The sequence below is a fragment of the Cylas formicarius genome, unplaced genomic scaffold, assembly GCF_029955315.1.
Source record: "Cylas formicarius isolate icCylForm1 unplaced genomic scaffold, icCylForm1.1 PGA_scaffold_3__17_contigs__length_32017465, whole genome shotgun sequence".
In the NCBI taxonomy this organism is placed as follows: domain Eukaryota; kingdom Metazoa; phylum Arthropoda; class Insecta; order Coleoptera; family Brentidae; genus Cylas; species Cylas formicarius.
Genome location: NW_026844326.1, coordinates 13,716,503 through 13,743,292, shown reverse-complemented (window position 1 = coordinate 13,743,292; position 26,790 = coordinate 13,716,503). Strand labels below are relative to the sequence as shown.

The 26,790-nt window shown below is 34.5% G+C and overlaps 1 protein-coding gene across 1 annotated transcript; it reads right to left on the bottom strand.

Annotated features, from left to right (window-relative positions):
- Positions 1 to 644: 644 nt before the first annotated feature.
- Positions 645 to 26,790, bottom strand: LOC132699140 (6-phosphofructo-2-kinase/fructose-2,6-bisphosphatase-like). Its single transcript, XM_060665672.1, has 7 exons — positions 26,228 to 26,790; positions 17,378 to 17,536; positions 13,161 to 13,459; positions 12,835 to 13,101; positions 6,191 to 6,409; positions 3,665 to 3,943; positions 645 to 1,577 (listed from the first exon to the last, which is right to left on the bottom strand). The coding sequence occupies exons 1-7, from the start codon at positions 26,370 to 26,372 to the stop codon at positions 1,395 to 1,397; spliced, it is 1,551 nt and encodes a 516-aa protein (XP_060521655.1). The 5' UTR covers positions 26,373 to 26,790; the 3' UTR covers positions 645 to 1,394.

The following is a 26,790-nucleotide window of genomic DNA, read 5'->3' as shown; positions in this document are numbered from 1 at the left end:
TTTTTTTTAAGTTAGAAATTTGGATTTTTTTTTAAACCTAAACGTGTTTATAAACTATTCAAAATCAAATCATATTTGGAACATAATTTTAGATATTTAATATCAACATATCAACAATCATAAACTTCATGTTTGTGGCAACAATATCAATTTTTTTTACGTGTTTTGAAATTAGTCAAATAAAAATCAATCAGGTTTTCAAAATTTTTGCCAATAACAAACTTCGTTTGTGGCAATGTGTGGTAAACAAATTAATGTGGCAAAATTTTGGTAAAAATTCAACCATATTTTTCAGATTTTTAATATTTTAGCCAATCGTAAACTTTTTTCAATGACCACAAACTCCATGTTGGTTGGAACAATAATAAACACAACTTTGAAATTTCGGAAAAAGTATTGTTAAGTAAAATACCAGTTATATTAGTAATATTAGGCGTATTAAAAGTTAACATTGAAAGTGCAAAATTTGTATTGTAAATGTTTATGTTTGCTTAAAATCTAAAACTAGATGTATTGATCAACAAGACTGTTAAAAAGTACTTACGTTCGATTCATGCTTCTATTAATGAAGAAACAACATTTTTTTTTAAATATTCAGTCCACATAACACCCAGGTCTCAGTTTAAATGAAACACAAATTAACTATGTTATTTATTTTTTAATACACATTCTCAATTCTTAAAACAGAACTAATAATACGAACGCGACGAGTTTCTATGGTAAAACCAATTTAGGCGAGTTAGAAATTTTTTTAAAAAAATGCTCAATGAATAATCACAGTTAAAAACGATCCGAAACTTCGAGCCCCTAATTTATTGCTCCTGAAAACAATGACATCGCTCGTTTTATCCAGCTAAATGTTCCTTTTCTCGGTAAGATACGTCGAAAGCTACAAAAATACGTGAAAACCGCTAATCTAGATTCAAATCAAAGCCAAAAAAAAACAACCTGCACTGCGCTGACCAATCTAGAACAATAATTGACGAGTTTCGCTTATACCTAGGCAGTCGGCATTTAACAATAATAGAAACAAAGAAGACTTAAATATTGCATTGTTTGCTACAAATTGCAGTCTTAATTTCAAAACGCAAAAACCGCGGGCAAAAACCTCAGAGTCGAAAAAAGTCGTATAAACTAATAATCAACCTAACGCTAATCAAAAAGAAAACGGAGGCAAAAGAAATTAAAATACACAAAAAAGTAAATAGTATTGAATCTAGAAAAAATATTAGATATGCTATAGGTATACAAGAACTACCAGAAAGCTAGCCAACACTAACATCATGTATTACAACGAATAAACCACAACTGTAAAGCACGCTTATCTCTAAAGAACTACGAGCTCTTCTTAAAATTTAGTTGTGGCCCACGGGCCAACTTGGTGATTTTGGCGATTAGGTGCATGTTGTTAAATTATTCAAGCTTGCCATCGAGTCAAAATGGGCGGGAAGCGTAAGTAACGCCTCCTCGGCAGTGCGGTTCTCCGAACAGTTCAAAGGTTTAGCCCTGTTGGTGTCGACGCACTCGATCGGCATCTTAATCGTTTCCATGTTGTAGTTGTAACCTTGCAACGTAATCTTAAAGAGAAACATCAAATTTTGCAACAAACTGTCTACATGTTGTTATATGTTGAAAATAGTAAACAGATATCTACCCTACGATGTTTTTCGTATAATTTCTTTTATTAGGTAGCTTTTGAAATAATATTCTGGGGTCATTCCTCAAATTTAAATATAAATAAATATTAAATAAATATATAAACTCATACTTAAACTTGTTACTAGGGTAACGGAAACCATTGGTTCTACAAGTTTTGTAAGACGTCAAATAAAACCAATAACATTGGTATGACCCTTACTTTTGGTTTTATATAGCAGTTATGAAGGTTTTTTCAATTTTGCTAACTTATAAAACTAAAATAAGACATCGAGGTAAGTTTTTTAAAGGTTTCCAAGGTGTTTAATATTACTTCAAAGTCCACATATAACTATAGGGTTTTTTAAGATTTAGATTTTTAAGCAATATTCCTGAAACATGAACACAAAAATATGCGATTAAAAAATGTTCTGCGTTTTAATAAAAAAAAACATAATGAGACATTATTTTAATTTTAAGTTTTTTATCAAAATTAAGTTTAAAAAGAGGGCGCTTCCATTTTAAGAAGTTCTAAATAAAATTATGTCGTTATAGGAAATAATATTTAATAGGACATTTTTATAATAACGTCAAACGAAAAATTCACTGCTGTAAACTTTAGAGTAAAAGCAACATGCAAGGATGCGAAATAAAATGTATTGTAAACAACTGATACAGAAAAAGGTGAAGCGAAGAGGAGGCGAAAATGAATTCCTTGCCGCTATAAAACTTATTAATGGTTTTATTAACAACCTCTTAGTTGCATTTAAATGATGAGTAAAAGTTTTATATGGGACTAACATTTGATCACCGTTGCTTTCGTTAGACGTGTTTTTGTGCCCGGCCATTTTCTGCTGTCCAAAAAAAACAGAAGAAAGAATTTGCATTAAATTTTGTGTAACAAATGAACAAATGAAATATTGTCAGCGGCATATGGTAAATCTACTTTAAGTAAAAAAATATTTATGTGTTACAAGCTGTTCCAAGGTGACCGAGAAGACGCCGATGACGAACCTCGCTCTGGACGCCACAGCACGTCATTAACTGATGAAAGCGTTGAAGAAGTAAAACAAATGGTGTTGAAAAATCGTCGAATTAATATTAGTGAAGTGGCTCACGACGTCGGCATCCCTATTGGCTCGTGCCACGCAATTTTTTCCGAAGTTTTGGCCATGAAACGTGTAGTAGCAAAATTGGTTCTGAAACTGCTTAATTTTTAACAAAATGACGGCCCAAGGAGCATCGGATCCTGATATGCTCAAAAGGGTCATAACTGGTGACGAATCATAAGTATATGTTTATGACGTTGAAACCAAATCCCAGTCGTCCCAATGGAAGAACCCAGAATCGCCAAGAAAAAAGCACGTCGAATTCGATCAAATGCCAAAGGTTTTGCTTACAGTTTTCTTTGATTAAATTGGCCTAATACACCAAGAGTTTTTACCACTAGGTCGTACGGTATGTAAAAGTGAAGTTATGCGCCGTTTGCGAGAAACAATACGAAGAAAACGTCCGGAATTGTGGGAAAAAAGATCATGGATTTTGCATCAAAATAATGTACCTGCTCACTCATCATTGCTTGCGTCTAACTTTTTGGCCAAAAACAAAACCACAATCATGCCTCAGGCACCATATTCACCTGGTATGGCCCTTTGCGATTTTTCCTGTTTCCAAAACTTAAGAAACTCATGAAAGAAAGGAGGTTTGGAACGACTGAGGAGATAAAAAAAAAAATCGTTGGCACGTGTATTATTTCTGGAGGAGGGTGATTACTTTGAAGGGGTCAACATTAATCTTGACAAATAAATAAATACATTTTGATAAAACTCCTTACTATTTGAAAAGACCTCGTATATATTTTTATGTGTTTATGAGGTTCTGTCAGTTTTTTTCCATTTATATTTATTGTCTTAACGTATTTCAAACATGGTAGATATGTGTCGGTTTACGACTATCTTTTGCAATAAATGCATGTCTCTCTCACTCTTTCCCTCAACAAACCGCGTGTCCAGTTATGGGCGTGGCTCACCTTGATGATGGTGTGCAGCGGCACGTGCATGTACGGTATTTCGTCGGGTGGGGTTTCCAAAAAGTAAGCCAAAACGCAACGAAGCACCGCCTGGTGGGATATGGTTAGAATGTTTGTCTCGCATTCCATCTGGGTTAGGACGGGAACCAGTCGCGCCATAACGTCCAAGTATGATTCTCCCTGCGGGTAACGGTACTTCAGTTTTTCGCGGTCACGCAACGCCAACTCCCTGGGAAAACGCTCTTGGAGTTCCTCGTAGGAGAGACCTTCGCAATCGCCCTGCAAGTAGGATTAGGTACGCCTGGTGAGTGAGTCACGAACGAATCGTGGCGTACCTATATCGATATGTAACTAAACGATCTGATTTACAAGTATTTTTACCAGAAATAATAACAAACGTTTTTAGACACAATACAGTAGATAATACACTGGCCTCACATTTTCGCAGGGATGGGAATGCTCTTCCGTGCCATTTTCATTCTAAACATCGATCTCCACACTCTAAGTCTTAATATCTCAAAATGTCAAAATGATACTGACGCACCATTTTAAGTATTTTTATTAAATAGTAAGAGCAGTCATCCTCTTTTTAAAGGTCTTTTCAGGTTCTATTCGAATACCAATTTTGAAAACATTTCATGCATTTTTAATAACAATTTACTGTAATATAAAAATAATAATAATTATTATTGTCCATTCAATTTTTTTAATATTTGTTCTAAAATAATTCGAGTTTCATTTGTTTTTTATATTCGTTCCTATTTAGTATTTAATCGACATTCCATCGGTAATTTTAGGTTCATTATTTTGTTAGGTTAGTTAAATACTTAACAGCAATTGGATCTTGTGTTTTTCAAAATAGTTTACGCCCGGGTATTAGAGCAAAAAGCTGAAACTATTGCGATTTATGGTGAACCCAAAACTGCTCAAGATTTTTTTACTAGTGGCACTGTTAACAACATAAAAGGTTCTAGCAGAAAACCAGTTTCAGAAAAGTAACAAGTTGAGATTATCGCTACAGTTATCAACAATCGGCAGTAGGTACCTTAGAAAACAAAAGTTTCACCCCTACAAATGAAGTTTAGTACATCAGATGTCAGAAGACGATCCGGACAAACGGATGCAGTTTTGTGAAATTATGTGTGAAATAATATAATTATTCAGGTTCTAGACTATCCCCGGCTCGGATGTTTTAGTGATGAATCAACATTTTATTTGAATGGAAAAAGTAAACAGAAAAAACGTAAAAGTTCGATGAAAATCGGTAAAGAACTATTCTAAATAAAATAAATAATTGAGTTATTATGTACGGGGTGATACAATAATAATTGGAAATACATAATGTGTTGTAACAACCTGTAACGGGTATTTTATTTTAAAAATTGAAAATTATTTTTGTCCAGTATTTGAAACTATTTAATAATAAAATAAGAGTCGTACGATAGGGGCAACATATTATCATTTTTATAATTCCAATTTTCAGGAAAAAGAAAAAAATGATATCTGAAGAAGTTACTAGAATGATAATGAGGTTGTATAAAAATAAAGTAAATAATTTTCAGGAAAAAGAAAAAAATGATAACTGAAGAAGTTATTAGAATGATAATGAGGTTACTTTAAAATAGACGATTTAAAAACAGCTTCTTAAAACCGACTACAGATTGTAGAAAATACAAATTTACGAAGATTTGTTCTATTAATTTTTTTCACTTATGTTACATGATGTAACAAAATTTCCATCCGCTAAGTAATCCATCAATTTACCAACCATTCTGCATTTTCAGAGCTTTTTCCAACAGCAGAGCGAAACTTTTTTCTGATAAATTAAAATTGCAATCAAACGATTCACATCATTATTTATCTGATTGTAATTTTATTGTTCATTAAAACCAAAAATAAAATTAAATTTCAAACGAGCATCGAACTATGAAAATATTCCATTTAAGTCGTTCCCAGGAAACATGAAAATAGATCTTGGGAAAATCCAATAATTAACATAATGTCAACCGCAAACAAAAAATATTTGCTTTCAAATGTTAGATCTATTAAATCTTATTATCAGTGGTAGGAAGACAACAATATTTTTTCGAGATGGGTGTTTTATAGGTATGCTGGTTATCTCGTGTTTTCTGCTTAAGCCGTAACGTGACAACCTTAACAAGCATTACGGGCAATCAAGGATTATTTTTTATATGCGATACTCTGGCGAAAATAAAAATATTTACCATCCGAACTAAAAATATCGGGATAACGTCATCTAATTTTACACTAAACATTGTCAAAATGTAAACATAATTTTCCTCAGTATACGGGGTGTTTGGAAAATTTTATACAAAATTAAAAAAGAATGAACAAAATACCATTAATTACTGGTAAAGTTAAATTGACAGTTATACCAAGTAATATTTTAATGACAGTAGCCATTTGGAGAAGTATCTCTCATCTCTCTCTGGATGAAACTATATATTTTCGGCTCTATTTTCTCAAGTTTATGTGGGCTTTTCGGAGAAAACACTTATTACCTACCGACCAAATTTCGTCCAATTCGCTCAAATGTTGTTGGGGCGCATTGATCAATGCGGCTGTGGCTTTGGTTCTTTGGAGCGTGGAAGTCCAGACTTGCAGGCAAGGCAAATTTAGGGCGTGGATGTGCTTGGCCATTGAATGAGAGTACATGCGGCCTCGGGGGGACAGTAGGGCGTCCCCTCCGATACGCCCGATCACGTTGAACTCACTTTCGCCGTGCTGTTAAGAAAACGTATTTATAATTAGCGTAATAACTATGCCAGTAGAATTTTTATTCGGACAAAAAGAATAAAGTTTCGTTTTATGTCCACGGGAGGCCAGACACTGATTTGGCTAGCGAAGTTTTCAGACATCAATGTTTTCAATAATGTGTAGTGTAAGTAAATATTTTTGAGCTATTTGGAGATCAAATTTTCATTTTATAAACAACAGGGATATTTTTTAATTTCATATAGAAGGAAAAAATATTTAAATTACTCATTCAAAAATACATTTTTCGGATATAATTGATTTGATATATTGCAACTTTCACCACACAATGTTGCAACAAAGAACAAAATAGATCAGAAATTCGTCTCGTAAGTGAGGTTTTTGAAACTACCACATTTTTTGTGAACTGATAATTATACATATTATATATAGATTATGAGGAATACGTTATTCGGTGTTAATGAAATGATATACAACTTAATGGTGTAGGGGAACAAATGGCAAAAATAATCGTTATAACGGTTCCAATCTGAAATTATAGAAAACTTTCTTCGAAGGTTTGGCATGAAATACATGTGCCACTATTTTCAGTTAAGTATCCTAATACTATTCCTAGGCAATAATTAGAAAATAAACTACAAACAAGAAAAGAAAAAGTACAGGAACTCAAAGTATCACGATTAATTATTATAGGTATGCTACTGAAAAAGATCTAACCTTACTACGATGAAATTACTAATTATATATGGAATCATAGAGAACTATCAACGTGGAATAATAGAAAAACCTCAATATCCAGTTTTCTAACTATCGATAAGATAAGATATGGATTTATCAAAATCAGTTCACGTATGCTTTAATTTATTTTGCATGCATTTTACGTTTGGTGTAACCTTGTCCGTATATAATAAATTGAGGCAACCAAAACGGACTGTCGCTCCACCTAAATCAAAAAGTTGAACTACTATAAAAGTAGGGGCAGAAATTGCTTCCGTTTAGCACTCCGTAAACAAGATTGACATTTTATCCAAATAATGCGTCAACATAAAATTAAAATATCATGTATCATAACGTCCAATTGCGATGTCTATCCACTTTACTATGATGCGTAAATTTTGATACATATTAAAACGTTTATTGCTTTATGACGATTTTTACGAACAAATGATCGACATTTACAACCAGATCGGACGCAACAACTTTGCGAGTTTTTCGACCAAGTAATTAATGTTTAAAATTATTAGGTTGTTCAGTTTCAGTTCTTCGTCCCCTTCACAGCATGATAGTATCGCCAAAATAGTGCTTTTTGATTTGGTTTTGTTATTTCAAATTTTGGCAGGGGCGGAGTTACTTTTTGTCGGAAATGAAGTACACTCAACACTAAAAATAACATTTCGGGACTTCAATAGAGCTCACGCTAACACGCGAGGAAACCTATTTTTGTGCGAAAAGCCAGACAACTTGGAATCAAGCAAACGATACTCTCAAAACCGTGTCTCACGCCCACAAATTTTTAAATATCGAGAAAACACTTTTGGTTAGATATAGCGAAGGTAACAAATTTGAAATTATTTTCAAAGGCAAATAATAATGACCAAAGCAATTTTATATGAGGTATTACCCCTACTTCACCATTTGTATTTTTTTACATAGTCATTTATTATTATAGTCATTACATTGAATTCAAATCTCTGTTTTATGCGGATGTAGTACTGTTTTTACTTATTTATGCATTCTACTCAAAAGAATGGCATTCCAAATATCTACAAATGTATCATCGTACATAAATATCTTAAAAAATATTCACGAAAGTACGTACGCAAACAAAAATATGTTTATATCGCGAATACGTCGTTATCATCCACTTTTCTTATCAAAGGAACCAAAAGATAACTTTGTTTTTCATACGCTCTGCTTTTGTGCCAGAGGTGAAATTTACGTCAATAATAGTCCCCAAATCCAAATCTGGAAAAATCCGTATCCACAAAGATCACACCTTCCAGCAATTAATAAATAAATCTTAGGGCCAGAAATTAACAAGAAGAAGAACACAAGAGGAAGAGGTGAAAAAGAGACGACCGTGTGATGAAAATAGAGACCGAAACTCATTTAAATGTTTTTTCCTACTTCCTACTCTAAAATTGCAATTATGCACGTTTCAAATGTGCGGAAAGTATCACTATAAGACGTCAGCTTCATGAAAAATCACTTATGACAATCACAGTACTTTCGTCATCGGTTTGCAAAAATGTACCGTGCGTTCAATTTAACTTGATAACATTTTAATTGGCTGTAACTTGTTTGTTTTTAGAGATATCAAGGTAAACAAAAAAAAACAAAATGTTGGGTTAGTAGCCAAGTTTTTATTTTCAAGCGACGTATAAAACAAAATGCTATCAATTTTGTGACACATAAGCCTACATCATATTTTTATAAAGGGAACATCTTGTATATTATATGTCGTCGTCAGTATATTAAGTTTTATCCAGAGCGCCGAGCTCCTTCAAAACAGATATTTTCAAGGCTGGCAAAGAAATTTGCAGAAAACGGTAACGTATTAAATACTGAAAAGGTATGCCGGAATCATAATGTTTTAAATGAAGAAAATAAGGCAAATATATTAAGATTCTATGAAGCACAAGCAGTTTCTTCTATTACTAGAGTATATGAAGGGGATCAATGCATTCAATTTTGCAGTTTTGCTTGGATTTTTTAAATAGAAATAATGAAAATAATAAAGAAAAGGTTGTAATAGACAAAATACACGATATTGGTCTTTAAATAATCCTGGACAAATGCACGAAATAAAAATCCAGGAGTTGTTGTTGTTGTTGTTGCATTATATACTATTAATTTGTTTGCTAGAATAAAACTACTAAACTGTGTCGATTTGAGTTGGTAGGGCCTGCGAAGAGTGCATTTAACTAACATTAACTAATACTAATAAAATTGACGAGACTATAAATCTCTAATCTAAGTTCAAATCGTAATATTAACAATAACAGAGCAAAAAAACCTTAATTGAAAACATTTCCGGAGCGGCACAATGGAAATAACAAATCAAAATGCAAAAAAAAGTTCACCGCCTCCGCTGTTAATAATAATTATTGTCCTTCGCACGAAGTTGGCAAACAAACGTTACAAACGGCGCAAAAGTCTAAAGTCCGCATTCCCCTAACATGTGACGAATGCAACGAGCGTGCAACTATAGCGATTAAGACGTAGGCACCGTAAATCATGAACATTATTTTTTGTTTGGACCACAAACGGGAGTTGAAAGATCGGGTAATGGAACAATGCACAGCGTAGCTCATGATTGTGATTCTTTTATTGCGATTCTTTTATTGAACCATAAGGGTTTGTTTTACTGAAAAGTTCTAAATACACAAGTTACTTGCATGAACTGGTACTACACAATCAAAATACCTCCCATTATACAAGTTAATACAAAGTCTCTCTCACAGCACCTAGTATATTATTTATTTTTTGATTTCGGATAAAATTTCATTGTGGGTTTCTTCAGATTTCCGTATACTCAATTTGATATGTCGTTTCGAAATTGGTATCGAGAATTAGTTTATCGCTCGAGGTGTTCAAACTAACCAATGCTGCAAAACTTTTCAAATACATCAACCTGTATGTTATTGTACGGTATGTTACATAATTTAATTCTACATCGATTAACCATACCGACTTTCTTGTGTTTTATATTTTATATGGAAATGTCCAACTCACGTGATTTTTGAGCCATTGTATAACAGTAACAGGCACTGCGCTAGTCCTAGTCATGATATGAAAAAAAAACTGATAGGGTGATTTGGATGGTCAGTTTGATATAAATGGAACCAACAGCGTGTAAAAATTTGTAGAAAGGATTATGGGGTTTGAATAATAAGAGAGAAAATATGAAATAACAAGAAAATCGTAACTTTGCAAATACCGCGGATTTTTTTAAAACAATCATTCATGACTAGCAAAACCTGAAATAAGTTTTTTCATAAATCGAATGAAATACTGGCTATTGTATTTAAAATAACTAACTTTGGTGCAGTTAGTTAAGAGACACAATTGAATTGAATACAGTATTTTCATACAAAGAACTTTTGGGTTTAAGATTTTTTCGATAAAATTAACTCTTTTGTTATAAAAGAATGTGTGTGTACTGAGTTACGCACTGCAAGGTGATTCAGGGTGGATGACACTTCAGACATTTATGACAATTTGGTCATTTTGGTCTTTACACGGCATTTTCCGGTGGTTCACCAATTATAATATGATAATAAGTTTAAACCAGAACCGAATGGCTACAAACACACACAACGGTTAATAGAACCTTAGGGCCTATTACTTCTTGTATATATAATGTTTTAAATACATGCAAACGAAATCTATTTTAACCGGTGAACAAAAGTGTGTGCAATCAATCCCACAGCTGGCAAACAGAGTCACTTACGTCCCGTGAAAACGTCGAAACGTTGGCCCGCAAATTAAAATATTAGGTGATTCCTCGTATGATTTTGTTCGCAGAAATCAATTTGGTGAATCGTGGTGTGCCGCTAAATATACTTTTTTTTGCGATATTTTTAAACCGAGACTCCAGGAAGCCAGTCGGCGTAGATAAATTTCGAAAACGATTTCAGTGAACATTGTTTGGATATGGAATGCGAAATGAAAGTATAAACGAAATCTGTTTAATTTTAGCACACAAGCCACCAACATATCAGACAGATACGCTTAATTTAAGGAATAGGTTAAGGAACATGATCGTCGAGGCGATCCACAATAACAGATTTAAAATTTACCCTCGGAAACATATACACCACCTGCAATTACATCATGCATGCAGTAAAAACTAGTTTGTGGCAGGTATGTTTTTCCGGAATAAGCAATGTTTCCTTTTTAAACGAGATCTAATTTACAACCTAATTTTAAACTAATGTTATAAGCAATTCAATCGGTTAAAGTTAGCCAAAAAATACACCGTTTTTACAACAACTTATGGTTTTGACTTCGGAATGAGTTTAAGACCCGCCTGTTGTAAAGCAGAATAGACCATTCTTCCCATGTACCACAAGCCAGGGCCGTATTTGAGATGTTAGTCGACATGAACCGTGCCGTGTGGACTGTTGTATTTTAAAAGTAGGGACATTTTCCTTGATTAAACTGCTAAATTAATTCATATTAGTGAGCTTTTTATAAATCTTCCTAAAACAATCCCTACTTGAGGTAGCTCGATTTCAAGTTGAATTTACACATTAGATTATTTGATCTCCTATATTGAAAACACATTACAAACCTTAAACTGATTTAAAATTTAAGGGTTTTAACATAATGACTTTAAAATCTAGGAAAGCAATGCAAAATCTTATGGAGATAATTGATTTATAATGGATGTTTTCTCAGTTTACTATTGGCTGATTTGTGGGGTTTTGTGTTTGTGATTAGTAATTACCAACTTACTGTTATTCAATTGTTTTTCAAGACTCGGTGTGCCATTTTTATCTAAGTACCATATACAGTTTATTACAATTTATTTCTTACCAAGAAGAAAATGTTTACAGAAGTCGACTAGTGTCGGGCTTAATTATTAATATGGGCAACGAGTCCACTGAGGACAGTGATTATTTTGATGGAGAATTACCTTTTTTTTTAATACTCTAACATTGTTTTATAGTTAAATTTACTCCTTCATTTATATTTAGAATAAGCATTTTAAAGTAAGAATGGTTTTTTTACTGCATGGACTAATAATAATCGAGGAATCTCACCGATGAAACTCTACACAAATTCGTCAGCGTTCTGGAACGTCATTGTAAAACTGCGAATCCATTTATTGAGAGTTACAAAGAGAAACCCAAGGGAGGTAGGCCTGCAGTTAGACCTTCATAAAAATTCACCAAAGTTAAATACCGGATTTGATGCCCCACAATTAAAGATATTCTTTTACCACATTATTTAGCAAAATTCATTTTTCTACCGCAACATAGCTATAATGCTCTCTAACGGCATGAAACAAACCTGAAAATTATTTGCAATATTTAATTTTGGTCACTTTTGGGTCTTTTTGTATATAATATATTGCAATATGTGAAAACGATTTCAATATTTTACATGTTTTTACGCGACCATCTCTGAGGAGATATTTAAAATAAAACCTCTTAAACAGACGAATTTTGCAAAATCCAACGAGTTTAAGTTGTTGGCAAATATTGAAAGAAACCACTTTAACCGTCTTAATAACTCGCGCCAAAATAGTGGGGATACCAACGATAATCCATTCCTAATGTAGGGGAGTTGTTTATGTTGGTTATCTTTAAGATACTTTGTATCAAGCACTTGTAGCATGAATTGCCACAAGTGCTTGATAATAATATTGGCAAATAAAATATTTGACAATATTGAACCGTAAAAAATATAAATGAAAAATAACTCACCCTGCTGAAGTATAAAGTTTGCTGATATGGTTTGGGTGCAGATATGTAAGCCAGAATCTTGCTCTCCTTGATGCCGGTGACTCCATGGGCGATGACGCCGCCGTCTCCGCCGTCCAACAGCTTCACCATGGGACAGGGCAACTCCCAAAGGCTACCCAACGTCGGGGACTCGTACTGCGCCTTGTAATGCGCCATCTTATACGTGAGATCTTTGAGCGACTCCTCCATCGCCATGTCTTTGTAATCCGCGCTGTACTGGAGTATTTCCTACGCAAAATGGTACGCGACCGTTAACGGACGAAGAGGTGCTAAATTTTCGATCCTACTTTGAAATTCCTCTCGAGCAAGACGGGGTCCTCGCAAACGCATTCGATGAACATGACCCTAAAGCCGAGTTGCTCGTGGACCAAATCGTAGATCTCCTGCCGTTGGGCCCGCGACACGTTCGGCCCGTCCAAGATGGCCACTTTGTGTCCCGGTTCTTCCAGCCAATTGGCGGCGTCCTCGAGCGCCTCCCTGAAGCTCTGCTGTCTGATGGCGACCGCGGGTAAGTTGTCTGCGCGGAACATCTCGTGCGACGCGTACTGTTTCATGTGCTTGCGCCGATACTCGCTGATATCGTATACTGGAAGAAAACGGAAGAACATAGTTGCAAGAAAAAAGTATGTGGTAATTTAGACCAGCTGCTTGGTACAGTTTTCATTTAAAAAATCATAACCCTAATGGCGTTCAATTAACCGTACGTACAAATGGTGAAACATTTAAATAAAAAAAGAGCAACAGTTAAATTTTATTACGGATAAAACCGGGTTTTGGTACTCGTAAAAATTCAACAGGCGATTTGAACGAAATTTTCATACTCGCCAAGATGTCTGGGACGTATACCTCTATAGCAGGTGTCCCAGTGTTTTAGTCCGCATATTTTATGTTATTAAAATTGACAAGAAAAACCAATCAAACAAAAAACAAGGTCATGTTTATAGTGTAATATTATTAATTAATAAACTTGATAGACAATAGATGACCAAAGGAGTGCGCCTCCTGGGGTACTATAGGCGTCATAATAAAAAATTGCCTTCCGTAATGTGATTGCAATACTTCCTGAAATGATTGATATATAACACGGAAAAAGGAAAATTACGAGCTCACGGTTAACTGACCACCAAACTACGGACTTTTTATAAGCTTAATAATCAACTTCAAATCATAAAATCCAAGTTAAAAGTTCTAATTTTAATTACAACGGCAACACAATACGTGTTTAAAAAAATGGCCAAAAATGATTTATAAAACCTGTACTAGGTTTATTGACATTTTTTATATCTTCATAATAATATAATTAAATATTTACGATGAAATTTATCAATGGGTGCTATTAAAAATTCAATTAAAGAAAAAGAGCAAATGTAACATGTATGCATACAACAAAACGTATAAAATAAATAAAATAAAATGTGGTAGTCTCGTTGTTGAAATTAGGTTCAAATTTAAAACGCTTCATAATTTACTGAATTTTAAGTAAGTACACTATATTGGAGTATAAAAAATTAACATTTTATTTTCTGAAAAGTGGAAGAAATTTATGGGTCAAATGTGAACTTTATTTATAATCGGCAAAATTTCAAAGGTTATTCACAGTACACTTATAATTTATAGAAGCGGCAACGACCGCTTTTAGATTGCTAGCTGCATTCACAAATATTAAAGACAACAAATAAACCGTTATTTCAAAAGTTAAGCCAAAAGAAAAATAGTTGCTTAGTTGTAATTTTTGAAGATACAATTACTTCATTTGGACCGTCACAAACTAGGACTCCCTCTGCATACATCTAGCCCAATAAGGCGGCAGCTTGAACCTCTGTCGTGGTACTACAGTGGTTTGAAAACAAAGGCGTCATGATTATTATCACTTTTTGGACAGTCTTCTTCTTATGGCACCGTATCCTTTTGAAGGTTGGCGATCCAAATAGCTAACGTGGTTCTAGATACGGCCATACGGAAGATGTCGAGCGATGAACAACCAAACCATAGTCGAATGTACTTCAACCAAGAGTTTTGGCGCCTGCCAACCGACCTTTTGCCTTGGACTTTGCCTTCCATGATTAGGCGCAGAAGTTGATACTTTTCACCTCGCATTATGTGCCCAATATAACGAGTTTTTCTTTCTTTGATTGTAAGCATAAGTTCTTTTTGTTTTCTCATGCGATTGAGAATTTCTCCGTTTGTTACTCTTTGGACCCATGATATTCTTAGTATACGACGGTAAATGTACATTTCAAATGCATCTATTTTCTCTTCTAGTGATGGGTTTAGGCTCCAACTCTCACATCCTTACAGAAAAACCGAGAAAACATAGCATCTCACCATGCGTACCCTGAGCTCCACGCTCACATCTGATCTCACGAAAAGTCTCATATTCAAGAATGTTTTTCTGGCCTGTTCTATGCGGCATCTGACTTCTTTACTTGGATCACATTGATCATTTATGATGCTCCCCAAATATTTGTATGAAGACACTCGTTCCACTGCAGCACCATCAACATTCAGACGAACCTGAACAGGTGTCTTAGTAAATGCAATGACCTTAGTTTTTGTAGTGTTTATGAGGATGCCAGCGTTTTCACTATATCGCACTATGTGACCCATTAGCCTCTGCAGGTCCTGCGCATTCTCGGCTAGCACAACGGTGTCGTCGGCATATCTGATGTTGTTGATCATTTTCCCGTTGATCTTAATCCCACACTCGATTCCGTCCAGAGCCTCTGCGAAGATTGCCTCTCAGTATAAGCTGAATAATAGCGGCGATAACACACAGCCTTGCCTTACACCTCTTCTAATCATGATTGCCTCTGATGTTGTTTCTTCAATTTTCACTACTGCGTTTTGCTTCCAGTAGAGATTTGTAATTAATCAGATTTCTTCTCTATCTGTTCCAGTTTTTTTGGGTCCTTCTATGAGCTTTTGGTGTTTAACGCAGTCGAAAGCTTTTTTATAATCTATGAAACAAGCGACGACATTGACATTCATGTTCCTGCATCGCCGAGTTAGAACGTTCAGCACGAATAGCGCTTCACGAGTACCTAAGCCACTGCGGAATCCAAATTGAGTTTCATCTAGTTGGTATTCGCATTTCTTGTGTTGGACAGTATCTGATATTATTTTCGATTTTGCATTTAAGGCCATAATTCAGATTCTTTAAGTGGAAGCAAGTACATAAACATGTTTAGAATGTAAACACATTCACTCAAGTGGATATTTTTTTATATAATGGAAACAATCATTGTTCATTTACCGTATCCAATTATAATGTTTTTGTTTACACCTTTACAAAATATTAAAATAATCCATTGATTACATACCACTATTACCTTGGGTACTTGACCACTGGCGTAGCATCGATCCCCTGTTATATGCACTTTTAGAATGTTGAAAAAACTTTTCGATGGGAACAAGTTTGTTGATATTTTTCCTGCTATTGCAAAAACAATGTACAGGAACTTTCAGTATGAAGCATGGGGAAAGCAGATGAAATTATATACAGAACTCATATTGTGGGTCTTCCCAAAATATAATGAGAGATGCTTAAAATTTTACTACATTATGATGTTTAGTAAAATTCTGCCACCCTTAAAGAGTGAATTTTGTTTTCTACGCTACGCTACTGTAATAAAGTCGTCATTTGGGTTTACTTGAACTTTCTATCCATGACCGTAACATCCAAGGTTATCAAATTATTGGATAAAAACAACCGGAAGGTATTGCACACTCTTTAGTTAGTAGTTCCTAATTGAATTAGTTGGCCTGCATCCATTTGAAATAGTAGTAGCGTTTTGCACCAGAGTAGGACAGGGAACACTATGCATAGTGATGCATGTGTGATTCTCAATCGATAATTTGACTTTCTTTGAAAAATTAAGAAACAAAAAATTCCAATTGGCTCACCAATTGATAAAATGTTGTTTGCCTTGGCAAATTTGACCAATAGATATCCCGATCGCTTCATTACCAACAAATTGTCGAAATCAGCGATATAATTATACAAATTAAATAGAAATATAATCTATATAATTGAACCTGAGCTTCGTGGTAAATGTATACGCTGGACAACGTAGGCATCGAAATGGCTAGTAATTAAATACCTTAACGATTCGATTTTAAGTGAATTCTGTATTAATTCTGTTTTCGTCGCGTGAAATTTGTAAAGTTTCGTCGCTGGTGGGGAGAAAATTTCACACTTGCTTCGCGATGTTTTGTTTAAATGTTTATTAATTTTTTTCACACGTTTATCTTGTAAAAACTTTACAAAATCATATCTAATGTAAACAATTTAATTCCAATGTGTATTAAGAAAGATTTCATTTCAAGTTGTTATCTCGCTACGGTCAATTTTTAGTCGTGCTTTGCGATACGGCTTTGAACTGCAGAAATATTTGATAAGCATTATCTCACAGACCAGAGGCCCCCCGTTAAACGGGGTTAGCCTTATTATAAACAAAAAAAATACGAAATAGTGTTAAGTTTAACGACTTTGCTTCTTTCTTACCTTTGGCGGTATCGTGTGTGTAATTCAGGTACCGCATCAGTCTCTTAGCCAAAAGACTCTTGCCCCTCCCCGGTAGGCCTACCATCGCCACTAGGAGTGGCGCGAACTGCCTGAGGGTGGATTTTTTGGTACCAGCAGCCGGCGTCACCGACTGCGTACCTGGAATTACAAAACGAGAACCGTTCATCGTCACGCTCCGTAGTAAACTGGTTCAGCGATACACGAACGTCAACTATATATGTACTAAAACGTATTGTTTAAACAAACACGGGTCACAGATAATTATTAATGTGTGTAGATATATATATATATATATAGCACGTCCGATTATCGGTCGACTTCGAGATGCCAATTCGCAAATTTTATAGTTCATATAGGGCCGAAACACTCGACAATCGATACAAATCATATTTAACCCGCTATGATTATAATATATTCAACTCGACTTAAAAAACACCATACGCTATTAATATAGAACTGCCAATTTCTATACCAGTAGGGTGAAGAAAAAAGAAATTTGTAAACTGCGCGGCAGATGAAACTAAAAAGTTGCCTAACTTTGACCGGCCAACATTTTCAAGCAGTGGGGCCAAGCGTCATTCTTGATCTATGCGTCAGTGAAACCGGATTTTTTTTTTCAAAACCCCTCTTGTTATACAGGGTGTGAATGTAAGGCGGCGAAAAATTTCCATATTTTGACGAAGAATTTGGAAAAGATTTTTTGAAACATTGCGCTGATGTGGAAATATGGCCCTTTTATGCAATTTCTGGTAAAAATTAGGCGTCCCACTCCATCTGTTGCAATTTATTTACGAGCATGTATAGATCATGTTCTTAACCGACATGGTTACACATTGGCGCATTACTATGAGTAAAAATATTGACTTTCAGGTTTGAAACTTTGCCGACACATTCTGTAGTTCGATTCTTTTATGTTCTGTGATAGTGCGTTTGAATTTTCTACATTTCCTAGTAGTATTAGACCGTTTCCTGGGTAGTGATTTTTAGATTCGAGAAGTACGATTTTTTTTTTGGAAAACAGTAATAAATAAATCTTTAAAAAGGATGCTGTTAAAATATTATTAAGATTGTATCTGAAATGGGATCAGGTCAATTTGCTATATTTGTAGGGAACCACCTATATTTATTAAAAAGTTTACTAATACATCGCTTAAATTTTGACAAGAAATACTGAACACAAATGCCTTAGATTTAAATAATATTATACAGTCTTGACAACAAATTTCCAAAATTTGCAGCCAGTTCATATGCATTTTAATCACATTGGTTCTGGTCATTTCCACTAACGGATATCATGGATCTACTTAAACCTCAAATATTTTTTGTGAAGAAAAGTTTTTCAAATTCTCAAGAACAGCTATAATTAAAAAAGGAAAAATATTAGATTACTTATTGAAAATAGAAAATTCAACATATGCAACAACCCGTATATATATATATATATATATATATATATATATATATATATATATATATATATATATATATATATATATATATATATATATATATATATATATATATATATATATATATATGATGACACTATATTCCGGGATATCATCCGTTCGCTCGTTGAACTCCGACTGGAATCCTGCATCCGACTGGAATCCTGCAAATCTTGCATCCGACTGGAATCCTGCAGACGTTTCGCCAAAATCTCACTTGGCATCTTCAATGCTCGCGCTCCGAAAACACTTCGAACACTGGGAGGTTATCGGCGGTGCGTGCGGTATTTATACTCTGCGCCGGAGATGGTAACGGTGCTGCTTGTGCGTGGGGGGAGGTGGCTCCGCCCCCTGAATTGTCGCGTTGTTAATTTCGCCCGATCGTAGTTGCGATGTCCCCGTTGGCTGCTGCGCATCGCTCTGCTGTTTGATTATCGTTCTCCACGTGTTGGATAAATGCAGAGCGACGTCTCTCGTATTGAGGTGTCCGGACTTTTCTATTTCGATGGCCTCTCGTATAATCCTAGTCCTAAAATCAGGAATATTAGCTATTTGTTTGCAAGTGCCGAAATCAATTTTATGGCCTGTCTGATGTTGGTGCTGAAACAAAGCAGATGTTGTTTGTTTGTTTCTTATGGCTAAACGATGTTCCTCGAGCCTGGCTGAAATCCTTCTGTTGGTCTGTCCCACATACGTCAGGCTGCACGATCCGCATGCTACACTGTATACTCCTTGGTTTTCCAGAGTCCAGCGTACTGAATAAAGGATTTAACTACGCAATAGCTCCAAAAAGAGTACCCGTCGAAGAGATCGTTTCCAACGTCGAAGCAAGTCTTTCCACCATAGACGAACAAGATGCGGAGTTAATTAGGCAAGATGTCGCCAGAGTCTTAAGACAGTCAAAACCACCGCAACCAAACTTAAGCAGAGAAGAAATGCAAGCCTTAAGGAATCTAAACAAAAACGAAAACATTCTAATAATGCCAGCAGACAAAGGAAATGCCACTGTCGTCATGAATACATCGGATTATAATGCAAAATTGGAGGATATTTTGAACGATCCAATATACAAACTAGTCACCAGAGATCCCACGACATATTTGGAAAAAACAACTAAGTCCAAAATTCTCGATTCATCAATAAACGAGGATACAAAGAAGAAACTTATTCCGAGGGAAAAATCGAGTCGTTGCCCAAAATTCTACGGGCTCCCAAAGATCCATAAGGACGGGGTTCCCCTGCGTCCAATCGTAAGCGCCTTTAACTCACCATTATGCAAGCTGGAAAAACATCTGGCCAGTGCACTTCAGCCTATAGTGGAAAAGGCAGATTCCTATGTTAAAAACTCAGAACATTTCACTCAGATTTTAGGTTCTCTCAGGATGGACAAGGACGACATTATGGCAAGTTTCGATGTCAAATCCCTCTACCCGAGTATTCCAGTAGAAGAGGCACTCTTGCTTATAGAAGAAAACGAAGATCTTCCGCCATACATAATGGATCTGTCAAGACATTGCCTGAAAAACGCTTACTTTATGCACAACGGGAAAATTTACCGACAAATAGATGGAGCAGCAATGGGATCATCTCTCTCACCTGTGATTGCCAACCTCTTCATGATTTACTTCGAAAAGAAAGCAATAGAGAAGGCAAATCTGAAGCCAAAACTATGGACAAGATACGTTGATGACGTATTTGTTGTATGGCCTTTTGGCAAGGAGGAGCTTTTGAAATTCCTAGATCATCTGAATTCCATTCACCCAAGGATTCAATTTACAATAGAACTTGAAGAGGATAAGAGGATAACAGTCTGCCCTTTTTAGATGTGCACATCACAAGGACCGAAGATGGACACTTGGAACACACGTCTATAGAAAACCAACACACACTAATAGATATCTGAACGCTAAATCTCATCACCACCCATCACAGATACAGGCAGTGGCAAATACATTAATTGCTCGGTCCTTCAGGCTCACAAACGAGAGGAACAGAGATAAAGAACTGAAGAAAATTAGTACCTGTCTTCAACAAAACGGATACCAAAGGCGCACCATCAGCAAGGCAATCAGTAAACAACAACAGCCGCAGCAGAGAGTGCAGGACGAGACCCAACGAAGATCGATCGCTGTCCTGCCATACATCAAGGGGGTTACTGACAAAATCGGCCGAATATTACGGAAACACGACATATCAACGGCATACAAACCTGACCATACCATCGGAGCAATACTAAGAAACCCAAAACAAAAAATTACTCTGGAAAACCAAGGAGTATACAGTGTAGCATGCGGATCGTGCAGCCTGACGTATGTGGGACAGACCAACAGAAGGATTTCAGCCAGGCTCGAGGAACATCGTTTAGCCATAAGAAACAAACAAACAACATCTGCTTTGTTTCAGCACCAACATCAGACATATTCCTGATTTTAGGACTAGGATTATACGAGAGGCCATCGAAATAGAAAAGTCCGGACACCTCAATACGAGAGACGACGCTCTGCATTTATCCAACACGTGGAGAACGATAATCAAACAGCAGAGCGATGCGCAGCAGCCAACGGGGACATCGCAACTACGATCGGGCGAAATTAACAACGCGACAATTCAGGGGGCGGAGCCACCTCCCCCCACGCACAAGCAGCACCGTTACCATCTCCGGCGCAGAGTATAAATACCGCACGCACCGCCGATAACCTCCCAGTGTTCGAAGTGTTTTCGGAGCGCGAGCATTGAAGATGCCAAGTGAGATTTTGGTGAAACGTCTGCAGGATTCCAGTCGGATGCAAGATTTGCAGGATTCCAGTCGGAGTTCAACGAGCGAACGGATGATATCCCGGAATATAGTGTCATCATATATATATATATATATATATATATATATATATATATATATATATATATATATATATATATATATATATATATATATATATATATATATATATATATATATATATATATATATATATATATATATATATATATATATATATATATATATATATATATATATATATATATATATATATATATATATATATATATATATATATATATATATATATATATATATATATATATATATATATATATATATATATATATATATATATATATATATATATATATATATATATATATATGGGTTGTTGCATATGTTGAATTTTCTATTTTCAATAAGTAATCTAATATTTTTCCTTTTTTAATTATAGCTGTTCTTGAGAATTTGAAAAACTTTTCTTCACAAAAAATATTTGAGGTTTAAGTAGATCCATGATATCCGTTAGTGGAAATGACCAGAACCAATGTGATTAAAATGCATATGAACTGGCTGCAAATTTTGGAAATTTGTTGTCAAGACTGTATAATATTATTTAAATCTAAGGCATTTGTGTTCAGTATTTCTTGTCAAAATTTAAGCGATGTATTAGTAAACTTTTTAATAAATATAGGTGGTTCCCTACAAATATAGCAAATTGACCTGATCCCATTTCAGATACAATCTTAATAATATTTTAACAGCATCCTTTTTAAAGATTTATTTATTACTGTTTTCCAAAAAAAAATCGTACTTCTCGAATCTAAAAATCACTACCCAGGAAACGGTCTAATACTACTAGGAAATGTAGAAAATTCAAACGCACTATCACAGAACATAAAAGAATCGAACTACAGAATGTGTCGACAAAGTTTCAAACCTGAAAGTCAATATTTTTACTCATAGTAATGCGCCAATGTGTAACCATGTCGGTTAAGAACATGATCTATACATGCTCGTAAATAAATTGCAACAGATGGAGTGGGACGCCTAATTTTTACCAGAAATTGCATAAAAGGGCCATATTTCCACATCAGCGCAATGTTTCAAAAAATCTTTTCCAAATTCTTCGTCAAAATATGGAAATTTTTCGCCGCCTTACATTCACACCCTGTATAACAAGAGGGGTTTTGAAAAAAAAAATCCGGTTTCACTGACGCATAGATCAAGAATGACGCTTGGCCCCACTGCTTGAAAATGTTGGCCGGTCAAAGTTAGGCAACTTTTTAGTTTCATCTGCCGCGCAGTTTACAAATTTCTTTTTTCTTCACCCTACTGGTATAGAAATTGGCAGTTCTATATTAATAGCGTATGGTGTTTTTTAAGTCGAGTTGAATATATTATAATCATAGCGGGTTAAATATGATTTGTATCGATTGTCGAGTGTTTCGGCCCTATATGATATATATATATATATATATATATATATATATATATAATATATATATATATATATATATATATATATATATATATATATATATATATATATATATATAAATTCGTAATATTAAATAAAATAGTTTTTCAGTAGATTCGGGATAATATATTGCCAACACAAATTAAAATAATAACCATATGTAAATAGAGCAACTATGTAGTTCACTATTGTTATCCTTATCTCGAAGTTTTTTTTTTTCAAACAAACAAAAGTCTCACGAGAACTTAAAATTGTCATTAAGATAGCGTAGATACGGATTCATATCGCTAAGATCGCGATGATGACGAAACGTATCTCATTAACACAAAAATATAATTAAATTAAGACGTATGTCAGGCAATAATATTTACAAGCCACTTAACTAAGATTTATTCGCCCGATGGACAAAACATTTAAACGCGTAATTTTATCAAGTCCCAAATATTTACACCGATCGCAGAGAATATCAATGGAGCTTAATTTTGAAGCATTTCAGTTGAAGCAACGTAAGCAATATTTGTATTTAAATTAGTTTTAATTCGATTAAAAGGGGTTTAAAAATAGTAGAATTGAGGTGTTTGAGAGGCGTACAGAATGAAATCCTCCAAACATTCAATTCAACATTTCGCGCACTGAAATCTACCCGAGTTTATTTTCTAGAATAAGTTAAATTAAACAAAGAACGGGCCAATTCAAGTAACAACAAGGCGCAAAATAACGAATTATTTATAAATTAGCAGATCAATGTTAATAAGATACTAAACAAAGCAATAGAAGAAAGAATGAACGAACGAAACTATATTAATGGGTGTAAACGAAGTAAACATCTATTTATTTACCATAGTACCAGTATGGAGTCTGGATTTGGATTAATTCCTATACACCCTGCTTAATTGAACTTTATATATTCTATAATTGCCGTCTTTATAGACCTGTATCCATATATCTACAATTAGCAAAGTTTGAGGAAAAATTACAATTATGGCTTAGGCTTGGAATGTCTTGAGAGTCGTCGGTTTAATATCTTTTTTCAGATAGTTTTGCGCGGTGTTGTTGATATTTTACTGGGTTCAATTGCTGATGTGATGCATTTTGTGGTGGCATATGCAGGCGCTAATAAAAATGTTTTGAGACATCGAGGTGAAAACTTGGAGAATCAATATTAATGTCAATTTTAATACGTGTGAAGTGTTGTAATCCATTTTCTGAACCTGCTACAGTATGCAATATTTATGTTAGGAGGTTTTGATTGGGTCATGGTCGGACAATTGCCCGTCCAATATTAAATAATGCGTACACCATACCATACCAGAATAATATTAACATTTACATGTTTCTTATTTATGGGTTAATATTCAAAACTGATTGCCTAACAACAGACTATTCATATTTAATTTAATAACATCCAACCAATTATTAAATGCACATAAAGGTGCCGTTTGGAGTTTTGAATTTCTAAAGGGCTTCGTCCAATGCCGAACTGGATCAGATCAGATCAGCCTTTAAAATTTCTTCAATTTTTTGTATAAAATTAAAGTAATATGGAAAGACTGAGCACAGTCGAAAAGGCTCGAAAAATATTTCTTGAAACAAATGAAATTTTAATAAGTTCCTGCCATTTGGCCTAGCAAAAAATAAAATATAACACGATTTTTGGCGTACCATGCGTCAATATCGTCTAACTCTTGCCAAATAGTATTTGCATTTCTGTACAAATTTGTAGCTTGAATTGCAGTTGTGGTAGAACACCAAAATTTTTAATTGATCATTTTGTATTCTTGAATCGGCGGGCAAAAGCGTCTCCAATTAACTTGCAATCGCGCCGTTATCAACATTTTTAAATCGTTGTTACTCCATTGCCAAATATTTAAGCATGTTTATTGGGAAGATATCCCAGAGTCCAAAGTTCGATGTGCACATGTCTGAATATCAAATTTAGGCGGAGATAAGCGATTCTGCTTAAAAAGGAATGTAAACGATTTTTTGAAGAAGTGCGAATAATCGGTAGTCGTCGCCAAAGCCTCCATGGAAACTAAAAAGACGTAATGCGTGTTTTGCACCGGGAGCCCAATAATTTTTTTCTTTAAGAACCAAGATAAATACCACAATTCTAAATGTAAATCACAACAAATTACGGTACCATTATGAATTATTGGTATGTATTAGAAATTATTTTACCACAATTAGTAATGTTTTAGACTATTTCTCGGCATACTTCCTACATTGATGATTGCTATATGGCAACAAAGTCAAGTCTGAATCGATTTTATTTTAAATTTCGCTGTTACACTAACTTTTAAAATGCCAAAAGTTTTAAATCGCTTTATCGCTCTATTTTGGCTTAGAATTTTGGCAGATTAAAAATAGATCTATACGAGAAACAAGTAGCTCAAAATAAAATTAGGAATGTGAATTTAAGCCTGTTTTGTTTTGCCGTTTCCAGATGGGCCACCATCAATGCAGAAATGAAGATATTTAACAGCAACGTGTGCTCCATTTTTGATAAACATTTAGTGATATTTTCACTACCGACCGAGATATAGATCTATCAACTTTTATATTTATGAAAATTTATGATTCCGATAAAAACATTATTAGGGCACTTTTTTTGAGTCGAACGATGAAAAATTTTCCGTTTTCCCCAAAAATGAATACAACGTTCTTTTCAATTATTTATATTCGTTGCTGTCATTACTAGTGAAGGTGATATATAGTGTATTTGGTATAATGTTTCACCTTTGTTCTTTATTATATTTTGTCTTTTGTCACACGCAGGTTTAGTGGCCAGAAAACATAAAAAAAGTTGAAATTCAATATGCTAATTAACACCTAAAATTTTATTGTAATGTTGTAATAATCTGTGAAAGGAAATATTTAAAATATTAAAGATGCAATTAAAAATTATACATCAAATTGCCGTATTTTTAATTACAAAATATAAAAATACAAAATATACGTCAGGACTTTTGGCAGTTTCATTTCCATTTCCTCAAGAAAATATTATGCATCTATAAACTTTAATCTTCGTTTCAAGCACTAAGCTTTAGTTTATAGCTGATTGGACCAGCAAAGGGAACTGAAGTTGGTAAACAATCCATGAATCAACAACTGTTATTAGTGCATGGTATAATGGTAATTACCTTTCAATTCGGAGTCGTTTTCATCAGAAGAGGCGGGCTTGGAATCCATCTTTCCTGGTTGCTGGTTGATGACAATCGAAAAAGAACACTTACTGGATGAAGCGAAAATCTTATCACTATTTTCAGAATCGTAGCAACAGTTCATACACACGTTTGTACCACTATTATGTAACGGATATAAAAAATTTGGAAAAAATCGGGGGCAATCGAATTAACAACTAAAGAAAATACGACGATTTTTCGGAGAAATGGTCTGAGGATGTGTGTATTATGAATTTCTTTAAAATCAGTCTCATTCCAATTCTGTATCTTATTTCAGTCGCCAGATTTGCTCGCTTTCTCTGAAAATTTCTTTACGGAAAAATGTCTGTCACAAAGGCGGCAATTTGCATTACCGCTACAAGGAAATGGTAAAATACAACTGTCTGTTGAACAGATGTATGAAATTTTACGAAAAGTATTGACAAGAGATGTAAAACTCCAATGAAAGGGTTAATTATTGCGACAATTAATCTGCCCAACACTTTCCACTCTAACACCGTCAAATAACCGACTGACGCGGA